This window comes from Papio anubis, chromosome 10 (assembly GCF_008728515.1).
Source record: "Papio anubis isolate 15944 chromosome 10, Panubis1.0, whole genome shotgun sequence".
In the NCBI taxonomy this organism is placed as follows: domain Eukaryota; kingdom Metazoa; phylum Chordata; class Mammalia; order Primates; family Cercopithecidae; genus Papio; species Papio anubis.
In genome coordinates, this window is record NC_044985.1 from 102,672,582 (window position 1) to 102,695,134 (window position 22,553).

The 22,553-nt window shown below is 54.7% G+C and overlaps 1 protein-coding gene across 2 annotated transcripts; it reads left to right on the forward strand.

The window, feature by feature from the left end:
• Positions 1-6,158: 6,158 nt before the first annotated feature.
• On the forward strand, positions 6,159-20,895 carry WNT6 (Wnt family member 6). Of its 2 annotated transcripts, XR_635806.1 has the most exons (5): positions 6,175-6,471; positions 17,334-17,554; positions 17,779-18,113; positions 19,671-20,467; positions 20,687-20,895. XR_635806.1 is itself a non-coding variant. In XM_003907964.3 (4 exons), the coding sequence occupies exons 1-4, from the start codon at positions 6,392-6,394 to the stop codon at positions 20,130-20,132; spliced, it is 1,098 nt and encodes a 365-aa protein (XP_003908013.1). In that variant the 5' UTR covers positions 6,159-6,391; the 3' UTR covers positions 20,133-20,895. The 2 variants fall into 2 exon arrangements, 1 of the variants encoding a protein (XP_003908013.1); XM_003907964.3 differs by having other exon boundaries at positions 6,159-6,471; positions 19,671-20,895.
• The last annotated feature ends 1,658 nt before the right edge of the window (positions 20,896-22,553 follow it).

Consider the following 22,553-nt stretch of genomic DNA (forward strand, 5'->3'; position numbering starts at 1 on the left):
AGAAAAGACACACTGTGATGGAACCATGATGCCAAGCGGAGAAGTATAAACTTTGTTTTGCAAGCATCGGTGTGCCTGTGGAAGTTTTACAGCAAGAAAATGGTAGGATCATGTCTCTACTTTGGCACAATTATCCTGAGGTTTAGTTAATTCAGTGGTTTTCCTTCTGTGTTCTACAGACGCATTATCTTCGTCTGTCTGACCTCTCAGTAGTGGCTGGTAGGGTTGCCTACTTTCCTCTTCCTGAAGCCCTCTCTTTCCCTGGCTTCTGTGAAGCCCCTCCTCTGTCTCCTTTGCAGCCTCTTCCCTTCATCCAGCCATTAGACTGCACCTCAGCGAGGCTCTGCTCAGCCTGTACTCTCCCCTGGGCCATCTCAGGTTAATTACACCCTATACTGAGATGACTCAGCCCAGGCCTCCCTCTGAGCTCCAGACCCATTTATCCAACTGCCAACTTGACAGTTCCTCTTGACTGTTTCGGAAGCATCTTTAACTCAAGTCCCAGACTCCCCCACCCAACCTTGCCTAATGCTGGTCCTCTTCCGGTGTTCCTTGCTGCGGGGACAACCAACACCAGCATCCATACAATTAATCAGGTTAAAACTCTCTGAGGCATCCTCCACACCTCCCCCTTCCTCAACCCCTTTCCCAACCCATCCCCAAATCCACTGGACCCAACTTCCTTGACACAGATCGAAACTGTCTGCTCTTCCCATACTCCTCTGCCATTCACGTAGGTCAAAGCCACACCGTTTTTCACTTGGACCGCTACAGAGCCTCCTAACTGCCCTTCTGCATGGCCCCCCTCCAATCCCCTCTTCACACTGTGGCCAGAGCCATCTTTTCAAAGTATAAAACTGACCATGTTGCCAACTACCTTAGTGAAATCTCTGCATTGGCTTCCCATTGCTTTTTTTTTTTTAATCCATATTGTTGAAATAATACAGAAAAAAAGCATAAAACAAATGTACAATTGAGGACGCTTGAAACAAGCTGCCATGAAAAGAGACAACGTTGACAGCCATCCCTCTCTATGTGTCCCTCAAAATAGAACTGCCTCCTGCCCCACCTCCAGGCCAACTCTCCTGACTTTTATGGTAAGTATCTTTTTTTTTGATCACTCCAACATGCATCCCCTAAATACTATAGTTCAGTTTTGCCTGCTTTTTTAAAAAATTATCTATCTGTTAGGTCTTCTTTAATCTAGAAATCCTCCTCCATCTCTTTTACCTTCCCTCTTGCAATGAATTTGTCCTGTAATGTTTCCATTGCTTTTAAAATAAGAAAAAATTCTCTTCCATTCCCGTAAGGCCTTTCTTGGTCTGATTTCCCCCAAATCCCTCTAGCCTAATCTGCCAACAGGCTCTGCTGTTCACTCTCGTTCCAACCTCTTTTTGCCCACCCCCCCTACTCTCCCTCCATCACTCCCCTCCACTCTTCATCGCACCCGCCTCCCCCTCCCTGCAGTTCTTTTGGAAAGGCTGCTCCTTCTGCCTGAATTGCTCTTCCCTCCCTTTGTCTCCCAGTTAACCCCAACTTATTTATTTTACATCTCAGCTAGAGTGTTCCCTCCTTAGAGAAGCCATCCCCTCCCGTGTGACCTGGTCAATCCTCACCCCGCAGCCTCTTACAGGCCCCTCCCTTCTTTACCCCAGCACGGTCAAAGTTGTTGGCTTTCCTTTTGCTTGAGAGATGATGTGATTAAAGACTGTCAGCTCCATGCGGGTAGGAGTTATGTCCACTTTTGCTCACCATTTTTCCCCTCGCTACCCAGCTGGGAGCCTGGCACATCACTGTCCAATTACAAATTTGCTGACTGCTGCCCAGGGAGAGAGACAGCAGACAAGACATCAAAAGGGAGGCTGGCTGCGGAGACCTGGATTTAGGAGCCCTGCTTCCCGAAGAAGTGAGAGCTGAAGCAGCAGGGACAGGTGGTGTCCCAGGAGCAGAATGGAGGAGAGGAGGGCAGAGGTTCTTCCCTAGAACACTTGAGGCCAGGCCAGTACCCTTTGCCCACCGCACGTCAATACCACAGGAGCCAGCCTGGGCCAGAATGGCTGGAGAGGCTCCTGGGGCCAACCACTCCCACTTGGGCCCATGGGGCTAAGTGGAAACAAATGTTCCCTGGCTTTCCCCCAGCCCCGTTGTGGTGGGCGAGCAGCAGCCCCTCCCTCCTTAGCCCGTGCTCCCCTACCCCCTTTCAAGCTCCCCCTGAGTTCTTTCTCCCCGGACTTGGGGGGGCATGGATAGGCTTGAAAGAGGTAGAAGATGGGAGGCAGGTGGGCTCTGTGGGAAGCTGGGGCCTGGTATAGGGGATTCTCTTATCCCTGCCTTGACTAGAGCCACGACCTTGCTCTGGAAAAGCACACTTTCCTGGCTTCAGGTGGGCTGCGAGTGTGGGAGGAGAGCTGTCTGCGATGCAGAAGGAAGAGGAAAATGAGCCTCTCTCCTTGCTGTCTTTTCTTTTTCTATCTTTCTCCATCTCTCTAAGGGGTTGGCCTTTCCTCTCTCTGTTCTCCAGGGACCCAGAAACCAAGGGCTCTTAGGAATTCTCAAGGCATGTCACCTCCCTGAAGGAATAGGAGTTCCTGGGGACAGAGAGAGGGAAGGACAGATAGGAGTTCTGGGGACAGAAGGAGGGAAGTAGGGAGGGAAAGAGGGAGGTTCTTGGGAGGGGAAGGGTCACAGGCCCAAATTCCTGGGCTCCTGCAGCTTTAGCCATTCTGAGAAATGACAAACAGAGAAAGTGATTTAGAGACAGACACAAATAGAGACCGAATTATGGACATGGGAGAGATGTAAAAAGGCACAGAAAGACAGTGAGAGAGAATCCGCCAGAAACAGAGGGCTTTGCTTTCGCCCGCAGCGATTCTGATGTTATCTATTTCCAGCTGCCTCTCCCCCCCAACTCCACTGCCCCCACTCTGCCCCTCCTTCCTCCTTAACCTTCAGTCTCTCCTTTCCTGTCTCCCTTTTGCGCAGGGCCTAGACATAGTATGAACGGGTTCCCAGGATTTAAGGGAGAGCGATGAAGGAAGGTGGGGTGGGCAGGGCCCAGAGGATAGGGAGGGGGGTCAGACTGTCACCTCCCCATTCAGGCCACCCGTTTCCGGGCTGCTGTCTTCCCACTCTAGTCTCTTGTGAACATTCTTCTGCATGCATATCTCTGCAGAGGTGGGGTGTGTGTGTGTGTGTGTGTGTGTGTGTGTGTGTGATGTGTTTCAGCCTGAGCCAGCCCATCTGTGTGTCCGTCCATACCTGTGGGTAAAAAATCACAGCATTATCTGGGGGAGGGAGGATGTCCTGTGGTTTCTGTGGGGTTATCTGGAGGCCTGTGCCCAGTCATTGGTGTGTGTGAGGGGGCAAGTATGTCACATATCTTGATCTATCTTTGTGCACCACGGTCTGTTTCCTCCTGCCACCCCCCTCCAGCCCCTGCTCCTTTGTAAGTCTTCTAAGGTGATACTGGTGGGTTGAAGGCTCAGGAACATCTGAATTCATCTCTTTGGAGGTTTGGGGGCAAAACAACAGAAGTCATCCTCTGGCTCTGCCCAGATGTCAGCCAGCCCCTTGATGAGGATGCGGAGAGGGCAAAGGAGAGTGAGCAGAAGGGTGCTCCTGGGGCAGAAGCCCTAGGAATTGGGACTCCAGGAGTCCTGCTTGTCACAGATTCCAGCCCACCTCCCCGCCACCCCCCAACCCTGCAATGCTCTGCAGGCACTACTGGGCCAACTGATTCTGGAATGGGACTGTGTGGGGGAGGGACAAGGGCTTGGGGAGTCCAGAGATGGCAAAAGATTCTGCAAGATCTGGCCAGAGTGAGTGCTGCAGGAGGGGTGGGGCCAGCTGTGTATGTTTGCAGGAAAGGTGGGGGGTGGGGGCAGAAAGGCCGCCTGCGGGGGAGAAGGCTTCTTGGCAAACGCCCCAGTTTCCTGAGCTGATCCCTGCTCCCTGCCACTGCTCCCAATTCTGTTGTTTCAATAACATCATTTTTATCCACCCCACAGAGAGACTGTGTCTTAGGAGGGGGAGGCGGGGAGCAGGGCTAGGGCATGGGGGAGGGGTGGTAATGGAGAGAGGCTGGGGTCTGGAGGCAGCAGGGACTAGATTTGGGGCGCTCCCTCCTCAGGCAGAGGCAGGGCGGTCTCAGAGCCCAGGTCCCCTGATGACAAAGACAAATACATTAAAATTCTTGCCTCGGAGAAGAATGCAGGATAGGGAGAGCATTTCATAATCTGCAATAACAGTAGCAGGGTGGGAGCAGGGCTGGGCAGGGGGTTCGGAACCCAGGCAGTGGCTCCCAGGAGGCTGGCCACTGGCCACCTGCAGCCTCCAGGGACCCCCAGAGCCCTCTAGCTGGCTATTTGGTACCACATGGCCGGAGTGTGCACCCAGCCTGGGTATGTCTTTGAATGTGTAGTGTCCAAAGTTGGCATTGACCTGTAGTAACTGTCCAGATTGGCATTGCCCCGTAGAAACAGCAACTGTGTGCAAAGTTACTAGGTGCAGGGGCTCTGTGTGGCATTTGGATAATGTTAAAGGCTAAAATGGGAGAGGGCAGTGCTTGGACCAGACCCTCTCTCTATGACTCCCCGTTCCCCTTCTTTAGCATGTCCTAGTCCCTTCATCAGAACTCTCTGTATCCAGTACAAGGGATTGAGCTGATGCAGACTGGACACCAGAGCCCTGATACGGAGCTTGCTCGCAGGCAAGGCCAACACTTCTCCAGTTCTCTCATCTCTGTCTGCTCATTCCTTCCCCCATCTGCCTCCTCCCCTGGGGTCACCTCCCTTAGCCCCTTGGCCTCATCTTGATCTACTTGTCCCCCCTCTCTGGGCGACTCAGGATCTTGTCTTCTCTTTCTAGTCACCAAGGTTGTTTGTCTCTCTTGGAAGTGACCTCAGTCCCCACGATCAGGTCCCCCTCTCTCCCAACAACCAGGAGTTTTCTTCTGGGCACCTGACGTTTCTGCCATAGGGACTCGATCTGTTCTCCCCACTCCAGGACAGCCTTAAAGGTTGATGGTTGCTCTTAATGGTAGTGGCAGGGAGAATGTCCCACACCACCTGTCCCTCAGCACCCTGGGGCACGTCAGGGGCTGGAGGGACAGGGGCTGCTGCCCACTGCCAGCTGAATGGCGTGATGAATGGAGCTGTCCCTCCTCCCCACGGAGCCTTTGATCTCCTCCCCCCCGTGGGGAGGGGGCTGGGGCATCAAAGACATTTTTGTGGCATTAGAAAATCAGATAAACGCCATCTCACCTGCAGCTGGCTCTCCCACCCCTTCTACCCGGGCCAGGTTGGGGGAGGAACTCGAGGCAGAGACCCGTGGACACGGGAGGCCGGGCTGCAGCGAATTCTGACCCCTCGATCTCTTGAAAGTCTGCGACCTGCATTCTCCCGCTCGCTTACACGTGCCAGCGCTTGCGCGCACGCCCTGGAGCGGCTCCTCTTGCCGTCTCATTTCCCCCACCTCCCCGCCCCGGAACGCGGGCTTGAGAGGTGGAATGGCTGGGGAGCGAGAGCGGAGGCCCATGGCTTCCTCCCTTCTTCAAGGAGAGGCTGAGGAAGGGGCGTGCAGCACCGAAGAGGGACACGGAAAGAGATGACCCCTCCAGCATCCGCCTTTCGGGCGGTCCAGTTTGACAACCCTCGCCGAAGCACCCCGCGCCCCAGGCCAACTTCCTCTCTTGCCTCCTCGCCAGCATCTCCCTCTGCACCGCCCCCCGCCCCAAACTCCCTCATTCCTGGGAAGTTTTCTCTCTTTACAGTCAACAAACCTGTCAAACGTCTCCCTTCCAGCCCGTCCCCCATTCCTCAGCTCCTCTTTCTCCCCCCTTCACCCCTCTCTACTCTTCTTCCCCGCTCTTCCTTGCCCCCGACTCCTGGCGGCCGCGAGCGGCGGGGGACTCGAAGTCCGGGAGAGGCGAGGCGAGGGGGCGAGGCGGGCGGGTCCCACAGCCAGAAGCGCGCTGGGCCCCGCCCCGGCACCCCGCTCCCGCCCTCCACCGCGCTCCGCGCCCGCCGCCCCGGGGCGCACGGCTCGCTCCCCAGAGTCCCGCCGCCTGACTGTCGCAACTGCCACCCCCCTTCGGCCCCCTGCCCCCCGCCCCCGCCTCGGCCCCGCTCCCCTCCCACCCCCGCCCCCGGCTCTGATTTCTTCTCCCGAGCGAGCTCCGCAGGAGACACAGGCGCTGGCTGCCCCGTAAGCTCTCCGCCTCCGCCGCGCCCTCCTAGCCCGGGATGGGCCCCCCCGCCGCCGCCGGAGCCCTCGCCTCCCGGCCGCCGCGGTTGAGCTCGCCGCGCTCGCCCTGAAGCCCAGGCCCTCGCGCGCAGCGGTTCGCTCCGCAGCCTCGCCCCCTGCCCACCCCGGCGGCCGTAGGGCGGTCACGATGCTGCCGCCCGCGCCCTCCCGCCTCGGGCTGCTGCTGCTGCTGCTCCTGTGCCCAGCGCACGTCGGCGGACTGTGGTGGTGAGTCGGGCTGTCCTGGAGCGGCTCTGGACGCTGGAGGGTGGGGACTCCGGGACCCAGGACCGATTGGGGTGTTCCGCAGCCTCCGGGCTCTACCTGCTTTCAGAGCCCAGCTTTCTGGCCTCCACCGGGGGCCTTTCTGAACGCCACTTCGAGGTTCCTAACCCCTGGGCACATTCTATTGTGTTTCCTCCTCCCGGGTTCTCCCCCCGCCCCCGCCAAGTTATGCGCTCACCCAGCTCACCAAGGAACAGGCGGGTGGGTAGGAAAGAGCTTTCGGAAAGACACATACCCGAGGAAAAGAATGTGTGAGGAGGGCCCTGGATTCAGGGTAGGGGGCTGGATTTGGAGAAGACAGGAACAAGGTGGGAAGCCACAAGGCAGAGAGGACCACACAGCTGCCCCTTCCCCGCCCTGCTTTGCCTACCAACACACCAGCTTCTCTCCGGGCTCCTGTGGAGTGGACCGTAGTGGCGAGAGAGGGAATATAAAGGGGAAAGTGAGTCAGGACCCTGGTTGTCTCTACCTCGTCCTACCCGAGCAAGGAAAAGGAGGAGAGGAAGGAATGGGACCCAGGCGCCCAGCCCTTCCAGACGTGGGGGTCATGACTGAAAAAAAAATGTGCAGCCTGGGAGATAAGGGACCGGGAGGGTCCTGCGGGAAGGGAGAGGGGCCTGGTCAGCCAAGGGACGGGGGCGTCTTCCCAGGCTTGGCCCTAGCTAGAAGGGACACCTAGGCAGTGAAGGTTGCGGGAGCTTCGAGCCCTGGGGGTGGGGCCGAAGCGGGGAAGGAGGGTGCCCGGCCGGGACGGCTCAGAGATCCAGATCCAGAGGACTTTTTTTCCCCTTGGTCTCCAGAGCCGCAAACCCTCGCCCGGAATAGCTCAGTGTTTAGAGAGGAGGGACTTGGACTACAACGCTGACGGGTTAGCCAATCTTAAGAAGGCAGGGTCGTGCCTATTTGCATATTGCCACGTGATTGGCTGGTTGTCGACCCTCCGCTCCTCCCTCGCCCCCCAGATTTGGAAGAGAGGCAGATCCCGGTGCTCTGGAGAGATAGGGAGTGGGATGCCCACACAGGGAGCGGCGGGCCGCAATCCTCCGTGATGCGGGGAGCCGTCCCACGCGAGTGTCACGGAAGGGGCGAACCGAGGACGACCCAGGTCCCAACTAGGGAACACATGCCCTTTAATCCGGCTTAGTATAATGCAGTGGCAGCTTCGAAGCAGATAGATCTAAGATCTAAACATTATGTTCGTGATCTTGGGCTAGTCACTTCCTTTCCCTACCTCTCAGTCTTGACTGGAAATAGGATAACAGTCTCCCTACCTGGCAGGCTTGCTGGGAAGGTTAGGTAGGAGGACGTGTAGAATAACAGGACCTTAGGAGGTACTTAGTATATGCGGTGCCCTCCTCACAACCCAGCTTCTCCTGGCCAGGGTCCCCAGGATTGAAAAAGGGGATTCATTTAAATTTAAAATCCAGAGTTTCAAGGAAAATGTTGTAAAGGAATCTCTTTTCCCCATAAACGCCTTTCCTAACTTTGCCCTTTTTCAAAGTATGGGGATGGGGTCCCTCCCTGATGGCCATTGTCTTCCTTCCCCTCCCTCCCCGTCTGTCTAAATCATTCTTATCCTTACAGTTAAAATACCACTTCCACCCTGAAGCTGCCCCCTTGTCCTCCTTCCATTGGCTTCTCTGTGCTCCCACTGTATCACATACATTGGGCAACCATGCTAGTTACTGCATTTGGCTGACAACAGTCCTTTAGGTCTCTTCCCTGCTCCTGGAAGTCTTTAGGAGCCCTGAGGCCTAGGAGAGTTTTGGTGCTGGAGACGGGTTTGTGGAGTGTCGTTGGACAGGCTGATTCACCTTTCTGGGCTCTATATCTGTGGGGGTTCCTTTGTTCAGGAGGGACTCCTGGGTGGCAGCCAAGCCAAAGGAGAGCGGCCTGGTCCCTGAGAGACTGACCCTGAAGCTAGGAAGAAGGGAGTGGGGGAGGAGGTGACACGGGCAGGTGTGGGAGAACACAGAGGCCTTCATGGCCACAGCTGCAGGGTGTGCCGGGTGAGGAGTGAGGGGCCCCGGTGACAAGGTGTCCAACTGCCTTGCTCAGATGTGCCTCAGAGGGAATGAGCCTCTCCTGCCTGCCTTGGCCCCTTCACTCTCCTCTATTTATTTTGTTTTTCTTTCTTTATTTCTATTTTTATTTATTTATTTACTTACTTAGAGACAGAGTCTCGTTCTGTTGCCCAAGCTGGAGTGCAGTGGTGCGATCTTGGCTCATGGCAACCTGTCTCCCAGGTTCTAGTGATTCTCCTGCTTCAGCTTCCCAAGTAGCTAGGACTACAGGCGCCCACCACCATGCCTGGCTAGTTTTTGTATTTTTAGTAGAGACAAGGTTTCACCACGTTGGCCAGGCTGGTCTCAAACTCCTGACCTCAAGTGATCTGCCCACCTCGGCCTCCCAAAGTGCTGGGATTACAGCCATGAGCCACCATGCCCAGCCTCTTTTATTTTTTATTTTTTGAGATGGAGTCTTGTTGTGTCACCCAGGCTGGAGTGCAGTGGCACAATATTGGCTCACTACAGCCTCTACCTCCCGGCTCAAATGATTCTCCTGCTTCAGCCTCCTGAGTAGCTGGGATTAGAGGTGCCCACCATCACGCCTGGCGAAATTTTGTATTTTTAGCAGAGACAAGGTTTCACCATGTTGGTCAGGCTGGTCTCAAACTCCTGTCCTCAAGCAATCTGCTCACCTTGGTCTCCCAAAGTGCTGGGCTTACAGGCATGAGCCATTGCGCCTGGTCACCTGTCTATTTCTGACACTTCATCTCTTTGGTCTGAGCCCAGACCCCCTTCCCCTGGATCTTTGACTCTGCTTACACTCCTGATCCCTCCCCACCCCACCAGTGCCCTCCAAGGTCAAGTGTGGGTTGATGGGTTGGACCAATAATTCCCACTGGCCTGAGGCTCTTCCACTCCCCCAGCCCCCCAGTCTCACTTCAGCTGGCATCTTTCCCAGTAGGGACTTCCAGGCTGTTCCCTGATGCCCAGGACCTGCTTTCACTGGCCGCCTTCTCCCTACTTGTCAGAGAATCCTGGCCAGGTCAGAGCTCCAGTGCTGGCCAGGAAAGCAGCTGCAGCGGCCTCTTACATCCCACTCTGATATTCTAGCAGCAGCCAGGCTGGAAGCAGAGAGGACCCCAGGACCTTTGAGTGACTCGACTGTCTTGGTCAGGAAAGGGGAGTCCTGCAGGGGTGTGGCCCATGCCCTTGGAATTGACTTGGAGACCTGACTCCAGGTTCCTGAGAAGTTTCTCTCCCACCTTTTTCACTCCCCCTCCTTACTCCAATGTGATGCATGCTTTCTAAACTCTGCCTCCAGGCCAGGCACAGAGGCTCAGTCCTGAAATCCCACCACTTTGGGAGGCTGAGGCGGGCAGATCACTTGAGGTCAGGAGTTCAAGATCAGCCTGGCCAACATGGTGAAACTCCATTTCTACTAAAGATACAAAAATTAGCCAGGAGTGGTGGTGGGTACCTATAATCCCAGCTACTCGGGAGGCTGAGGCAGAAGAATCGTTTGAACCTGGGGGGCTGAGGTTGCAGTGAGCCAAGATCCATGCCACTGCACTCCAGCCTGGGTGACAGAGCAAAACTCTGTCTCAATCAATCAATCAATAAAAATAAACTCTGCTTCCAGCCTCTCTGTCTTTCTCTCATCTGTAATCATATCTTTGTGAATTACAGAATCCCAGATTCCAGGACATTGGCCAGGCTCTCTGGAGGTCATCTTGTCCAGCCTCATTGCATCCAGGTTATCCAGCCTATGCTGTGGCCCTGTCAAACCCTGTCTTGGGAGTGAGGCAGAGAAGGAGAGCTTCCCAGTCACCAGTTCCCCACTTCCGCTGTGCTCCCTGCTCCAGCCTTGCCCACCCCCAGGAAGTTCTTTACAACATCTGACCCATCGTTATTTATACCTCCAATCAATGAATGTAGAAAATAGCTCACTCTCATAGAATGGTCAAATCAATCGCTCTCTTCCCTCTTCCTCTTTCTGTTTTTTCTTTTCTTTTCTCTTCTCTTCTTTTTCTTTTCCTTTCCTTTCTTTTCTTTTCTTTCTTTTTGAGACAGTGTCTCATTCTCTCACCCAGGCTGGAGTGCAGTGGTGCGATCTCAGCTCACTGCAACCTCTGTCTCCCAGGTTCAAGTGATTCTCCTGCCTCAGCCTCCCGGGTAGCTGGGATTACAGGTGCCTGACACCACGCCAGCTAATTTTTTTAGTATTTTTAGTAGAGACGGGGTTTCACCATGTTGGCCAGGTTGATCTTGAACTCCTCACCTAAAGTCATCTGCCTGCCTCAGCCTCCCAAAGTGCTGGGATAACAGGCATAAACCACTGTGCCCAGTCCTGTTTTATATTTTCTATGAAAGAAACTAACCCTCCCCTTGTTCCACTAGGGAAAACACCACCCAGTGTCACTCCCTTCCCCCATCCCATCTTGTCTTTCATCCACCCCCCTCCTGGAAAAGGAAATGGGAGCCAGAGGCCTAGGACAGCCTCATCTGGCCCCACAGGGAGGCAGGGAAAGGACCCCAGCTTCTTTGTGGCAGTCAGGTTTTCTAGCTGCCACCCCCAACCCAGGCTGGGCCTGACCACCCTTTCCCATCCTGTCTTTATCTGGGGCCCTGACCCATTGCGGGCAGTCCTGTTGCTGGCCCCTGCTGAGCTCCAGGGTGGGGTGCAGAAGGGGGTGGGTTGGCCATCCATTCCCCCCTCCAGGCCTCCCGCCTTGGCAGCTTCCCCTGAAGGGAGACAATGGGGCTGTGAGCAGAAAAGGGCAGGGGCAGAAGGAGGCTGGCCCAATCCAGGCCAGAGCATGCCCTGAGCCCACCAGAGTTCTGGCACTGAGACGTTTCCTGGGGGGTGCAGCCCCCTCCTGCCCTGTTCTCATCAGAAGCCAGGAGTTGGTGGGGAGAGGTTAGCAGGAGGTTTGCTCACCAGGCCCAGCGAGGCGGGGTTCCAGAATGTGCACTATGATGGAGAAATGCCAGTGTGGAGGGGATGAGGCGAGGGCAGGGTTGTCAGGCTGGCGGAAGGGTGGCTGGAGGCACTCGGAACATAGACGCCTGTCCTTTGTGGGTCAGTGACAGCACCCCCAGCCTGCACCCTCCTTCCTGCCTAGGCCAGGCACTCCCTCGGGTGCTTCTCCAGAACTGCCAGAGGAGGAGCTGAGGGAGAGAAAGGCCTCTGGGAGGCTTCCACCTTGGCCTCTCTGGCTGGTTCCTCCAGCTCTGAGACCTCTGTTTAATCTAGAAAGTAGATCTAGAAAGCACTTAGAGACAATCAGGTCCAATATTTTCACTTACATGTGAGGGCGGCAAGGTCACGGACAGGCAGTGAAAAGATGACTTGCCCCTGGCCACCCAGAATCCAGGCAGCTCAGAGCTGGACTGAGTCCACCTCTGGCTCAGTATCTTATTCTTGTAAGGGGGTGGGAGATCAGGAAAGGGGCACAGGATCTTTCACAGGCCTCTCCTGCTCCCCCGTCCCACCCTCAGATAGGGCGAGTAGAGGGCCCAGGACAGTCTCCTGGGGCACCTTCGCCTGCTTCAGCCCTGACCAATAGGAAGCCCATTGCACAGCGAAGTCTGTCAGAGAAGGGAATGCCTCCACTTCTCCCAAGAGTGATGAAGACAGATGGGTGAGGAAGGGCAGAGGGAACCAAGTTGAGTTAGGAGTGGTGAGGGGGGAATGGGGTAGCTGGGGGGCAGTGGGGAGGCAGGGGTTAATGGAGCTGGGCATCACTGGCTTTGATGTGGTGGTTTGGGTGGGGGTAGGGGCTGGGGGAGGGGGAGCAGTAATTACCGAGTTAGACAGAGCAGGACAGGACAGGCGGGCGGGCACAGGCCCGGGCCCAGCCGCCTCAGCAGCCGTCAGGCAACATTTTTCTGCCCCTTCTCCACCACCCACCTCCCCCACCCCCACCCACAGCCCCAGGGCTCAGGGCTCCCTCTGCTGGCTTGTGGGAGGTGGGGTCAGTGTGGGGACCTTAGGAGCAGGGGCGGGGAAATAGAGGGAGGCTGACTTGGAGATCCTTCAGAGGGCATTGGGCAACCAGTGGGCTGTGATCCCTTTGGCCTCAGTGATCCACCCAGGAGGGCCTGCTGGAGAAGAGGAGGGTCCTAGAGGGTACATTTGGTCCAGGAGCAGGGCTGGATGGAGGAGGAGGAGACGCAGGGATCCAAGCTGAGAAGAAATAGCAGAGAGTTGGAGAAAAGGTTGTTCTTGGAAATCCACAATGCTGCCTGCACCCTACGGTTTGCCCTAAACTGGGCAGGCTCAAAAGATGAATAAGGGTGTGAGTGGGAAGACAAACACCAGTAGTTGGAGGAAGCCCACTCTCTGGACAGGTTCTCTGCATCTGTAATCTGGGAGGGAGGTGGATATTACTATTTTCATTTGACAGTTGAAGAAACTGAGGCTCAGGAGGTTAAGTCTCATCATCCATCTAATGAAGACTAAGTGCCAACTTCACATGCTAGGGACTCACTCAACATCATAGAACAAGCAAATGGCAGAGCCCGGATCCAAACTCAAGTCTGGTGGATCCCAAAAAACCCTGAGTGTACTCCATGAATGCCCATGCATGAGCTTATTGTCTTTTGATGAGTTTTCTACCTAGTTGGAAAGATAAGACAAGCAAACATGAAAAATTAATTATACCACTGGCAGGATAACAGACACTCCCCTCCCCCCCACAAATGAGTGACACCTTGGGAGATGCATGGAGGAAGGTCGGTGGGGATTGGGGCCCAGGGAGGCTCCTTAGGGCAAGTGGGATCTGAGGTGAGTTTGGAGAGATGCTAAGATTTTGATGACTTAGGGTGGGTCTGAGTCCAGAAGTTTAGCGATGTTATCTGGAATATATTTGGAGTTAATCAACCCTGCTAGGAGTGTGGAGGATGCTGTGGGAGGCCACCGGAAGTCTTCTGATATCTAACGTGCCCATTTCCCTACAGCACTGTTTGTGTTTGAAATATTCATCTACTGTGTCTTGCAATAGGGATCCCCCCACCAGTGGCCAGAGTCAGTTGTCTCCTGTCTTGCTCATCTGCATAACGAGGGTGAGATGGGTGGGGCTGAACTGGGGGATCTCTGACATTGTTCTTGTCCCTCTGACTCAAGAGATGGAAAGGTAGGTTAGGCCAGAAATCTAGGACCTCCAGGGCTTAGGTCTACAGATGTTGCCAACAGGGACTGGCTGGCCCCTGATACCACATCCCTGGGCAATTGATCCTACCAACCATGGTCCTTAGTAGAGAGACCTTGGTGCAGGCCAAGCCGGTTAGAATGACCATCCATAGGCTTGCCCCTTCTTGTCCACAACTTATTTCTTTCAGGGGTAGCCTCATTTTTTTCTATGCCCAGGAATGGCTGTTTGATGAGGATCCCAGATCCTATATATTGTGTATGACCACCACTGTGCGTCAGACCCCAAAACAGGCAAATTCTCCCAAAGGAGTACACTTCTCTGGGCTGATCCCAGGCCAATGCTGACCCAAAGGCCTGAAAAGCAGAGTTCACTGTCTAAGGAAGCATAAAGGAAGGAAGGTGAAAGGTGAGTGGGGATGGGGGAGATATTACTTGATGTGGTGTCAAAAGCCAAAGTTATAGGGGGTATGTGAGTCTCTCATGCTAACTCCTCAGTTTTTCTGAAGCCCACAAAAGGAACTGACTTGCTCAGAGTGGCTCAGCCCACACAGAGTTGACAGAAACCAGAGATCGGAAGCAAAGCTTGGTGTTTTGCCCAATGCCCCCTGCCACGCCCCTTCTGGAGTTTCATTTCCTATGTATTTAGGATGGGAGCAAGGACAGGAGGGCAGGGAACAAACTGGTCCCTTGGGATTCTAGCTGCTACTACTGCCCATCCCTCCCCCTGACCAGCTTGTAAACAAGTCTAGTTCCCAGGCAGCCAGCCAGCCTGGGGAGCCAGACCCAGACCAGGAACTGGCTCTGGGGCAGCCCCCCAGCCCCAGCCCCACCTCCTGAAAGTCCCTGGCCTCCATACTCCTCATGATTCTCCCTGTCTCTAGTCCCTGCGAGACAGAGAAGGTCAAGAGGTTTTTGTCTTTCTGTCTTGCTCATCTCCACTCCCTCCTGCCTTCTTAAGGGAGGAGGAGGGAGAGGAGAAGGATGGGGTAGAGTAACCTTGGGAAGATAAAGCCAGTCTACCCTGGGAAAGTAGGGAGTTAGCAGAGGGCAGGGTTGAGGAGGAGGGGCTGGGGAACTTAGAAGTAGGGGCAGCGGGGGTGGGGAAGATGAGCTTGCAGAGTCCCCGACTCACAGGTGGAGCCCCAGACATAAGGAGCTGGATGACTGCAGAGAGGACTCATTCCCTGCCTCTGACTCTCAGTGGGGGAAAAGAGCATGTTTGAGGAAATGAACTAGGAGTCATGAAATAAGATGTGGACAGGGGCCTGGGCTCAAGTGAGAACTTTCTCTTAGATGGCTTGTTTATTCATTCAAAACCACATATTAAATGATGTTTGTTGTATAATATACTACAGGTATTATTCACATATAGCACAGAATTCATACTATACAATTTCATTTGTAATACAAATTGGGGTTGGGGGAGGATATAAACTAAGTACCTAAGTCTTCCAGGAGATGCAAAGGAAAATAAGGCAGTCCTAATGCTCAAAAAGCTCATAGTCTTATCTCCTGACCCTGCACAGCCATGTTGGAAGCTGCCTCCAATCCTTCTTATAATGAGGTAGGATATATGGGCAGCGGAGGGACAGATAGATTGATGGATCCATAGAGACCAATCAACTCTCAAAAGTCACTGGGTCACTGGGGTGCCCTGACCCACCCTCCATTGCTTTACTTATCTAGGCTGGGAAAGGGTGGGGGCCAGTGCTGGGCTGGTCTTAAGTACACAGGAAGGAAGATGTGGACTGTAGCCTCTCCATTGAGAGACATCTGGTTCCTGAGCTACTTGGGTAAGGATGACAGCAGCAACCTGATTTTGTGTGTGTGTGTGAGTGTGTGCGCGCTCCGTGAGAATGCACGCGCACACACACGTGTTTGTGTTGTAGACCATAAAGGACTGAGCTTACTACACATCTTCCTGCAGCACCTCTTCAAGCACCTCTGTCCTTAGTGTTGAGAGTTCTACCTTAAGACCTAAATTCCTCTTGCTTCTATTTAAGACCATCACATTTCATTGTTGTGGAGCCAGAACATGCCTGGGCAGCCTGTATTTGTGGAGCAAATGGGGACAGTGGGGCGGATATGCACTAAAGCAACACTGAAAAGTAGGCCACCTTGACCTCTGGCACCACCTACCAGCATTCTCTATATTTTCTATCTCCTGGGACCCCTACCCCCACCCAGTTTTTTTCTTCTGCCCTCTGCTGAAGAACTTTTGAGTGGTCTCTAATTACCCTCTGTTCCCAAATGCTCTACTCATTCCTTTGAGATGGGGATCCCAGCTAAGTGTTCAAATAGGAGCAAGCTGATGAAAGTGGTTCCCCAGGTGTGAATCCCTACAGAATTGACCTTCAGGGGTCTGCTGTACAGAAACGAAATGTCAGCTCTCTCCTCAGGCAGAATGAATGTCAGGAGTGGAGGGATTTCTGGAAGTGCATGAAACTTCCCATGGAGTCTTCCCCTACCAAGCCAAACATTGCCTGCCCCCCAGCAGTGATGTCACCCCAATAGGTAGGGCTTGGTTCACTGCCATTCTGCTCAGAGAAGGCAACAGATCCTTGGCTGTGTGTGGTGGCTCATGCCTGTAATCCCAGCACTTTGGGAGGGCAAAGCAGGCAGATCACCTGAAGTCAGGAGTTTGAGACTGGCCTGGCCAACATGGTGAAACCTTGTCTCTACTAAAAGTACAAAAAAATCAGCCAAGCGCGGTGGTGCACGCCTCTAGTCCCAGCTATTTGGGAGGCTGAGACATGAGAATTGCTTGAACCTGGGCAGTGCAGGTTGCAGCAAGGTGAGATCGCGCCAGCGCACTCCAGCCTGGGTGACAGAGCGAGACTCTGTCTCAATTAAAAAAAAAAAAAGCCACAGATCCTGGAGCAGGAGAAGGGTCAGTGTCACCTACTTTCCAACAATGCTTCAGAGACCTGGCCCCCAGCTCCTTCCTCCTGCTCTCCAGTTCAGGGACACAGAAGATATCAGGGTAGGAGGTCCCACCTTAGAGATGAAAGCCCAACACACCCATTTTACAGGAGAAACTTGGGCTACGGAGGGGGTGTGACTTTTCTCAGCAAGGCTCCATTCCCTACCCATTCTGACATCTTGTGGCATTCTCTCTTCCTGGGATTGTTCTTGCCTTTCATCCGGGCTGTTCAGCTGACACATATCCAGCTTGTGGTCCACTAGGACCATATCATTCCTTGATACTGCTTACTTTTCTTTGGTATCTCTTGATGACACATACCTTCTTTCCCTTGACAGCCTTCTTGATCTTTCTTCTGTGATTTATTTTCCTTGTCACCCTTTTGGGCTACACGTTTGAGTTTTAACTTTGGTTTACCTGGTGCCAGCTGCTTTCACCTTCAGTCAAATTTCGATAAGGATTTATTTGCAAAGATGTGCGCAGGAAGATAAGATTGAATCTTTGCTCTGTAGCAATTATCAGAATAGACTCTAGTTAAGAGGGGACGCAGACATGGAATAGTAGGAGAGCCAGGCAGGACAATCTCAAGTGCAGTTTGGGGGTAGGGTGGGAGGGCATGTCTCAGCTCCCGGCTGGGGGCTAAGTAGGGCTGGTCTCCCTCCCTTCCACCCCAAGCCCTTATAAGGGTTATACCCCTGACTTGCTATTATCTGCTTTCCAGGGCTGTGGGCAGCCCCTTGGTTATGGACCCTATCAGCATCTGCAGGAAGGCACGGCGGCTGGCCGGGAGGCAGGCCGAGTTGTGCCAGGCTGAGCCGGAAGTAGTGGCAGAGCTAGCCCGGGGCGCCCGGCTCGGGGTGCGAGAGTGCCAGTTCCAGTTCCGCTTCCGCCGCTGGAACTGCTCCAGCCACAGCAAGGCCTTTGGACGCATCCTGCAGCAGGGTCAGTGTGGGGAGAGGGCGGAAGTGGGGCTGCCTTCTCCAGGCTGGGGGACCCGAGGAGTCGGGAGCTGGTTCGCTGAAGTTGCCTGAGCCCTACTTCCCCGTCGCATGTATCTGGGCACTCTGCAAGGACCCTGCCTCCCAGGCCCCTGGTCCCAGGTTTCAGGTCCCAGGCCCCAGCTGACCGCCCCAACCCGTGCTGATTGCACCTCTCTGCATTCGCAGACATTCGAGAGACGGCCTTCGTGTTCGCCATCACCGCGGCGGGCGCCAGCCACGCCGTCACGCAGGCCTGTTCCATGGGCGAGCTGCTGCAGTGCGGCTGCCAGGCGCCCCGCGGGCGGGCCCCTCCCCGGCCCTCCGGCCTGCCCGGCACCCCCGGACCCCCTGGCCCCGCGGGCTCCCCGGAAGGCAGCTCCGCCTGGGAGTGGGGAGGCTGCGGCGACGACGTGGACTTCGGGGACGAGAAGTCGAGGCTCTTTATGGACGCGCGGCACAAGCGGGGACGCGGAGACATCCGCGCGTTGGTGCAACTGCACAACAACGAGGCGGGCCGGCTGGTGCGTAAGGGCACGACGGAGTGAGTGTGTGCGGAAATGTGAGTGTGCGCGCAGGAGCCTGCTTGAGAAAGTGTGGGCAGGAGTGAGGGCGTGTAGGTGGAGGGGGCGTTAATGTGTGGGGGAGTGGGCATGTGCGGAAAGACGGGCTGCAAGCATGGATGGACATGTGGGAGGAGGGGTGTCCAACCTCAAGAAGGAGTCACTTGGGGGTCTGAGAAGGCCAGATGCTGGGCGGTACAGTGGGAAGAATGGGGAAGGGATACTCAGGGAATAGGACTGAGGGTCTTTAGTGACCCCAGGTAGAGAGGGCACAGCTTCAAGACAGGACAGGTGAAGCAAAGCTTGCAGTGGGTAGGGGGTCTGGATGCCTGGGCAGGGACAGAGGAATAAAACAAAGGTGGGGATGAAAGACAGGATAGAAGCTAGGGCAAGGTCTGGGGACTGGGTAGAGGGAAGTCAGGGGGAGTGAGAGAGGCCTAGAAAGAGTTTGAACATGTCTGAGGGGCAACGGAAAAGAGCGAAGGACAGGGAACCAATCCTGGTGGAGGTTGGAGGGAGTCAGGTGGAGGCCAGGACAGCTGTGACCAATTCTGGGCACTTGCCAACTGGCTGCCCAGCAACCCTAGCCCAGGTCTCACCTGCCCAGAGCTATGGCAGCCTCTCCTCTCCCCTCTGTATTGAGGAGAGCCCCAGGAGCTCTCCTTCAGGAGCAAGAAGGTTGTCTGGGTGTGATGGTTCCAGGAGGGGGCAGGGTAGACTCAGGCTGTGGACAAAAGGTCAGGTTAGCCCCTGGATTCTGAGCTTCCAAAAATGATTTTCTTGGGTCTTCTGAGCCATCAATCCTTGGCGGGGTTGGAAATCTTAGACCCTGCTTCAAACAGTGAATAGAGGAGAGGCCGCCTGGGTTCCACTCTCAGTACTGCATTCCCAGCCGGCCCTCCTGCACCCTATGCCTCAGTTCTAGGGTTCTCCAGGGACACCGCCATACATACCGTGTCCTCTAGGGTTCGGGCCTGAGGCATCGGGCAGGGAGAGGAGGGGGCCCGAAGAGGAATGTCCGGACAGGCCCACATACCTGCCGAGAGGGCTGGGGCGGGATGGCGGAGACAGACGCCCAGGCGGCTGGCTCTGCATCTCTGTTCAGCCCCGCCTGGGGCTGTGAGGGGTAGGAATGAGGGGGCCAGGTTGGCAGGGGGCTGGCTAGGCCTCCACAGCTGCCACCTCCCCCCTCCTCCAGAGAGAATCTCATCCCTGCTGTCCATTCTGCTTTCTCCCCCACCCCCTGGCTTTGGACCCTGGAATCTCTGCGCTGCATATTGTCCCCCGTCTCCCTGCTTCGTCATCATCATACTACTCCATCCTCACCATTCCTCCTGCTCCTCCCTTCCGAGCTGTCCTTTCCTTGATTTCCTCCTCCTGAACTTGCGGTCTCCTTCTTTTGTCTGCATTTTCCTCTTCCTTTCACTTCCCATTCCCAATCTTATTTTCTGTCCATCCACTGGGCCCTTCCCTGCACCCCCATCTGTCCACATGCGTCCGCCCCTCTGCTCCCCGCAGGCCGTGCGGAGCCACACGCGCACCGAGTGCAAATGCCACGGGCTGTCGGGCTCGTGCGCGCTGCGAACCTGCTGGCAGAAGCTGCCTCCGTTTCGCGAGGTGGGCGCGCGGCTGCTGGAGCGCTTCCACGGCGCCTCACGCGTCATGGGCACTAACGACGGCAAGGCCCTACTGCCCGCGGTCCGCACGCTCAAGCCGCCGGGCCGAGCGGACCTCCTCTACGCCGCTGATTCGCCCGACTTCTGCGCCCCCAACCGACGCACCGGCTCCCCCGGCACGCGCGGCCGCGCCTGCAATAGCAGCGCCCCGGACCTCAGTGGCTGCGACCTGCTGTGCTGCGGCCGCGGGCACCGCCAGGAGAGCGTGCAGCTCGAAGAGAACTGCCTGTGCCGTTTCCACTGGTGCTGCGTAGTGCAGTGCCACCGCTGCCGTGTGCGCAAGGAGCTCAGCCTCTGCCTCTGACCCGCCGCCCGGCACCTAGACTGACTTCGCGCAGCGGTGGCTCGCACCTCCGGGACCTCAGGGCACCGGCACCGGGCGCCGCTTGAGCCCAGCCTCTCCCTGCCAAAGCCCAACTCCCATGCCTCTGGAAATGGTGAGGCAACGGACTTGAGAGGAACACCCACCTACGAAGGCCCAGGGCGCCGGACGGCCCCGAAAAGGCGCTCCGGGAGCGTTTAAAGGACACTGCACAGGCCCTCCCTACCCTTTGCCTCTAGGAGGAAACCAACAAGTCAGTCTAAAGGCCTCTGGATACTGGGCTCCCCAGAACTGCTGGCCACGGGATGGTGGGTGAGGTTAGTATCAATAAAGATATTTAAACCACTAGGGCTGGACCCACAGTTTGCGGGGAGACCCATCTTCAGGCTGCCAGGCTCCAGAAGAAGGTAGTTTTGCTAGAACTAGCACCTTAGGGGCCATCACCTGGGTCCCTATCTCCCGACCAGGTTGGCCTCTCCTGGAAACTCACTATCCCCCCTTGGTATTCTTCTTGTTCACTCCTGTCACACATCTAGGGCCTGGATCTGCAAGCCGGAGAAGAACTAGCAATTCCTCTTTAAAGGGACAGGGGCATCAGAAGCTTCCGATGGTATGCTCAGCTCTCAAACTCGTCCTTGTCTTAATTTTTAGGGCATTGTGTCTGTTTCTGTGACTCCTGGGGAATTTCTGGGTAAACTTTTGGGGATACCTAAGCCCATGGGATTAAAGCACTTTATAAACTGTAGAATGTGATGAACACATGTTATTAGCTCCACCAGGTTTTGTTACCATCAAAACTAACTTCACCCCCATTCACATTGAAAAGACTGCCCAGAACAGCATTTCTAATCACACTTAGAGGGAGAGGAAGCAAGTTTGTCCCAACATTTCTCTTGGCACCCAGTAATATTTCCTTCCTTCTGGTTCCTCTTGGGAAGCTGATGGTGAAAGTGAGGAGACAGAGAGCAGTTCTGGCTTCTCCAGAGCTGAAACTTTAGCTCTCATCTTCCTCCAGAGAGAAAGAGGGAGGGCATAGCCCAACTTCCAGGACTCAGAGCCTCCAACTTTCCTCCAGTCCAAATACTGCAATGGGGAATGATTCCCCCATGAAGGTATGGAAGACAAAAAAAAATGAGCTTTGGGGTCAGACACTCTGGGTTTGCAGTTGGTGCTGCTGCTTAGAACTTTACAACATAGGCCAAGTTAGCCTCATTTTCTTTATACAAAGGGATTTCGCTCTGTTTCAGTTATCCATTGCTACATAACAAACAACCCCAAAGTAATTACTTCTCAGGATTTTTGAGGTCATGATTTGTCAGAACTCGGCTCGGTAAGTCCGCTCTATGCAGCAGAACCATTGGCTTGGGTTCACATGGCTGCATTCTGCTGCAGTATTGACTGTGCTGTGCTGGACAGTCCAAGAAGCCCCCACTCACATGTCTAGGACACAGAGCTTCTCTTGTGCTCTCATTCTCTCCATGTGGCTAACTTGGGCTTCCTTGCTGCATGTTAGCCTTAGGATAGTCAGACTTCTTACATAAGACTGACTTTTTTTTTTTTTTTGAGACGGAGTCTCACTCTATCCCCCAGGTTGGAGTGCAGTGGCAGGATCTCGGCTCACTGCAAGCTCCGCCTCCTGGATTCATGCCATTCTCCTGCCTCAGCCTCCCAAGTAGCTGGGACTACAGGCGCCCGCCACCACACCTGGCTTTTTGTATTTTTAGTAGAGATGGGGTTTCACCGTGTTAGCCAAGATGGTCTTGATCTCCTGACCTTGTGATCTGCCTGCCTCAGCCTCTCAAAGTGCTGGGATTACAGACGTGAGCCACCGCGCCTGGCCAAGACTGGCTTTTAAAAGAGAGTGTACCAAACTTGAAGGCAGAAGCTGTAAGTCTCTTAAGTCCAGCTTTGGAAGTTACATAGCATCACTGTAACTCTGTATTGGTCAAAACAGGTCACAGAGCCAGGCAAAATTCAAAAGGAGGGAAAATTAATTCCACCTCTCAATGGGAGGAGTGGCAAAGAATTTGCAGCCATCATAATCTGTCCCACACCCTCACAGGATTGTTGGGATAATTTTTTTTTTGAGATATGAAAGACTGTAGCATAGTTCATGATACATAATTTGTCAAACATATGTTTAATAAATGATAGTTACTGTGAGAATGGGGATAGACATATGATGCTTTGCAGATATTGGGCAGGCCCTGATTGCAAATGAAGGTACCTGACTTTTAGCTGAGGCCAAACAGAATTAATGAATGGCTCTTACACCGGGGAAGTCCAGAGGTTAGTTTGAATTCAGGTACAACTGAACCCAGGGGCTCACATGGTGTCACAGGCTTCTTTCTCATCTCCTTCCCTCTCCCTCACCTCTGCATCTATTGTTTCTGCTTATCTCTG